This window comes from Heptranchias perlo, chromosome 36 (assembly GCF_035084215.1).
Source record: "Heptranchias perlo isolate sHepPer1 chromosome 36, sHepPer1.hap1, whole genome shotgun sequence".
Classification (NCBI taxonomy): Eukaryota; Metazoa; Chordata; class Chondrichthyes; order Hexanchiformes; family Hexanchidae; genus Heptranchias; species Heptranchias perlo.
Window position 1 is genome coordinate 10,240,957 of NC_090360.1, and position 3,907 is coordinate 10,244,863.

General features: G+C 43.2%; 1 protein-coding gene across 1 annotated transcript; it reads right to left on the minus strand.

The window, feature by feature from the left end:
- Positions 1-498: 498 nt before the first annotated feature.
- On the minus strand, positions 499-3,141 carry slc18a3a (solute carrier family 18 member 3a). The gene has a single exon (XM_067972353.1). It carries the CDS (start codon positions 2,628-2,630, stop codon positions 1,035-1,037), a length of 1,596 nt encoding a protein of 531 aa, XP_067828454.1. The 5' UTR covers positions 2,631-3,141; the 3' UTR covers positions 499-1,034.
- Between the last annotated feature and the right edge of the window lie 766 nt (positions 3,142-3,907).

Below are 3,907 nucleotides of genomic sequence, written 5' to 3' on the forward strand. Positions count from 1 at the left end.
AGGGGAAGTAGTCACAACGTGTTGTTTCGTGTAAGAATATTTGTTGAATTAAGATCAATTTTGTTCAAACTGGGACTGCGAGGAAGACGAGAATTTATAGAAAATAGATACGTGGAGGCATGATTTTGTGTGCTCAAAAAGTAACATTATGTATGTAGACAAGCAATCTCAGAATTAGTTATTCAAATATGTTGTATCTGAAATAAGTACTTTAACCATATCATTCCCTATATATTTATTCACTAAGTTGCCAGAAACTGACTTTAGGGTCGATAAGATTTCATAACTCTAATTTGTACGTATTGTACATGAAAGGTGAAAATGCAACCATTTTAAATCAATCCTTATTACAATGCGTAACTTGGCTAATCTGACGCCTTAAACCTGATATTGTAGCCCAAACCTGAATGTATGAATGTATGAATGGTATGAAAGACCGCTGATACCGATTTATTCAAACTCAGTCATCATCTCTTGATCCAGACTTTAATCTGACATATTGCATTTATAATATAGCAGCACACTTAGGTCAAAATAGTCCTATACAGAGATTCATTCCCAGAGAAAAATACACAATCGATTCTGTTTCAAGTCAAAACATGGGGGCCAATCTAAGGAGCATACAGTATATACAATATTTTTATTCCCGCCAGATCCCTGAATAATTAAAATATTTTTTGAATACATATAGCTTTTTTTACACAGATGTACAAACTAAAACTCGCACACACGGATTCAATTCGAGAAAACTTTGCACTGGACGTCATTTAAATAGATTCGTGATAAATGCAGTTTATTATGAATGTTGGATTTTGGTTGAATGCATGTCGTTACAATTCCATCTTGATCACATTCTCCATCCACCTAAGACTCATGAAATAAGCAATTACATCAATTATACAAAAGTAATTCACGACAATGATGACATCAAATCTGGGTTATATTAGACATCTAGTACATCACGGGCGGCAAAGTTATGTTGCATTTCATTCATTTATGTCCTTGGAAGATTTGGCTGTTGGACGGTTTAGAGTCTAAATGTAATCACTACCCGATGAATCGTCTTCGGACAGAATCTGTCCAGTTTCTTTTCTCCTGTCGGTGTTGTCCAGGACCCCGGACATGGAATAGTTACCTGCCGAGCTGCCATGGGCTTTCTTACCCGCCATGCGTTCTTCCATTTTGATGGTGTCGTATAGCCCTTTGGGTCCCTCCTCCAAAAGGATATTTCTCTCAGAAAGCGAGGGTTTCATTTGGCACACGTTTCTGAGCAACAAGAGGGCAGGGGCATACAGGACGTTGGCACAGCCCATTCCAAGATTGAGCTGCACAAAGCCCAAAGTGTGGACAATTTGGCCGGCCACGATGGGTCCCAGGGCATAAGCAACAGAATAGGAGATGTCAGCTATAGCATATACACTACCATATACAGATACATGACGAACGTCTACCAGGAAGGCAAGGGTAGGCAACAGGGCAGTGTCCACTAGGGCTATCCCAAAACAGAGGGCACACAACGGGATGATAAGTTCTTCAAAATTCCTGCAAGCTGGGACTGTACACGAGCTAGCACCTATAATAACCATGCCTAATGCCCCGTAGAACCACTGGTAATTGGGATATTTCGCAGCTAGTTTTACAGTGATGTATACGCCTAGGATGTGCGGGAAAAATGCCGGCAACCATGTTAGTCCCATTTGCCATTCAGTGGCATTCATTTTCTTTTTCATCCAGGATGATATGGTAGGTTCTAGGAAAGCTAGTGGGATATTACAAGTGGTAAGAGCCCCGGCTACAACAGCAATATAAGGGTCGATCATAAGTTTATAGATGGGGGTGCCTTGCGGCATATTTTCACGTGTTCTACTAGTAAAAGGTTTAATGACAGTTAGCAACAAAATACCGTCCATCAGGGAGACAAAGGATAACACTAGGAAGGGGACACTCTTGCCCGCGAACTCGTATAATATACCACCAAAGGGGGGCGCCACCAAACTTCCAAAGGAGATGAAAGCCAAGGCGATGCCGAGGGCTGTGCTCCTCTCCGACTCTTCCGTGTATTTGTCCGCGATCATGGCAATTCCGGAGGTATCTGCAAACGCCGACCCCAACCCTTGGAGGCTTCTGGCTACGAATAGCATGGCATAGCTTTCGCCGAAAGCAAAGGTGAGGGTGGAAAAGAACATAATGGTGAGCCCTATGAATAGAGGAATGTCGTACCCCACCCGGTCAATGAAAGTACCAGTCAATGGGTTAGCAAGCAGCTGAAGGATGGCTTTAGACGCAAAGAGCACCCCGATTTGCAAGTCTTCATTTTCATTGGGGTTCCTGTACAATATGGGTCTCTGCGTGGAGTTGACAAACGAACCATTGGTTCCGTTGGAAGATGACGTGACATACACCAGTTTATAAGTTCTTATAGTTTCAAGGTAGTTTGGTATGATCGGTACAATCACCATATACAGCATGTTGTCCAACAAGAGTGCAATGCATACAATGACCAGCATAATTCTTCGCTGCCGCCGCGGTTCATGCATAGCACCACTTATCTGTTTAGTTCTTTCGCCAACCACGTCTGAAATTTTCACCACGGCTGACTTCGCCAGTCCGATCGTCATTTCTGCAGCCATGATTGTCCACTATTGATCTGAACAAACTTTCTCTCAGCTCAACAGAACGGATTTGGTCTTCTGTCACTCTTGGCTCTCGCAGGCGGATACTGTAACTATTATCTCGACATTGATTCCCGAAAACTTTCTGGCTTTACTTCCGATCAGTGAAACCGACAGACACTGATTTCACTAAATCTGTTCTGTGATCTTGGTGCATAGTCCCTGGCCCACGAGAAGGAGCTCACAGCAACAAGGGGACAGATGTGGCGGTGGAGAGATTTCACTCGTAAACACGCTGAACCAAGAACTCTTCAAGCCTGCTTTGCTGTAATTCCTCGTTCAGTCCAGAAAAAAAACACAATTAAGAGATTCTAGTGACTAGCGAGCGGTCACATTACCAGATTCTAGGAGATTTGAGCTTCTGCAGTTCATACTTTTTCCCACCTGTAACATTCAATTCGTCTTCCGCTTGATTCCGGGACACTGGGTATGCTGCCCATTTACACCCATTGAGTCGCATGCTCTCCGACTCCTCGGTTTTTCGAAAGCTTATGACGCGCTCTTGCTCTGCCCGGTCTAGTTACATCTGAATACGCCCATTATGTTAATTTGACACGTGACCGGGTCTTCTCCAATTACAGCCAAGACGGGGATTCCTGTCTTCACGAAAGGCGGAGCTCCGAGCGAGCAGTCCAATGTTGGAACAAAGGCGTTAACGGTGCGTCTCCAACATTTGCTCAACACATTTTAGGAGAACTCGTCCTATTGCTCTGTTGCTTTGATGTTCACGTAGGACTGGAGACAGGGTGACTTGACAACTTGCAAAATATACGATGCGCACAAACTATTTAGCAACTACGAGCATATTGGGACAGAAACTGAATATTTTTAACTGGAATATAGAAATAGACAGTCCGCGTAGTTTATGGACTGGGTTAATTTCCACAGTCTCTCCAATTGTGTCCCAGTGTTGGTGCCTGGTACTGAATGTTCAGCCTTACACTGTTGCCGCTTGATAATAAAGAGTGCAGTAAATACCCCACTATTTGTAACAGCGGATTCTTCTGCTGTACGCTCTCTCCACTTTCACCGTTTTTTCGGCAGCGTCACAGTAACTGCAGCCCAGTATTTTTCAGTGGCGTTAAAATAACATTCTCTCCTCCCACACCCCCATAATTGAAATTACTAATTCCCAATCGCTCTCATCTTTTCCAGTCCAACTGCCTATTTCTCAGCCAACCAATTGCATTTGTTGGTTGCTCTTATCGAGATTAATCTGTATGTCAGATAAATGT

Excerpts from the sequence above, each read along its gene's own strand:
- slc18a3a (XM_067972353.1), bottom strand. The coding sequence starts at position 2,630 with ATGGCTGCAGAAATGACGATCGGACTGGCGAAGTCAGCCGTGGTGAAA.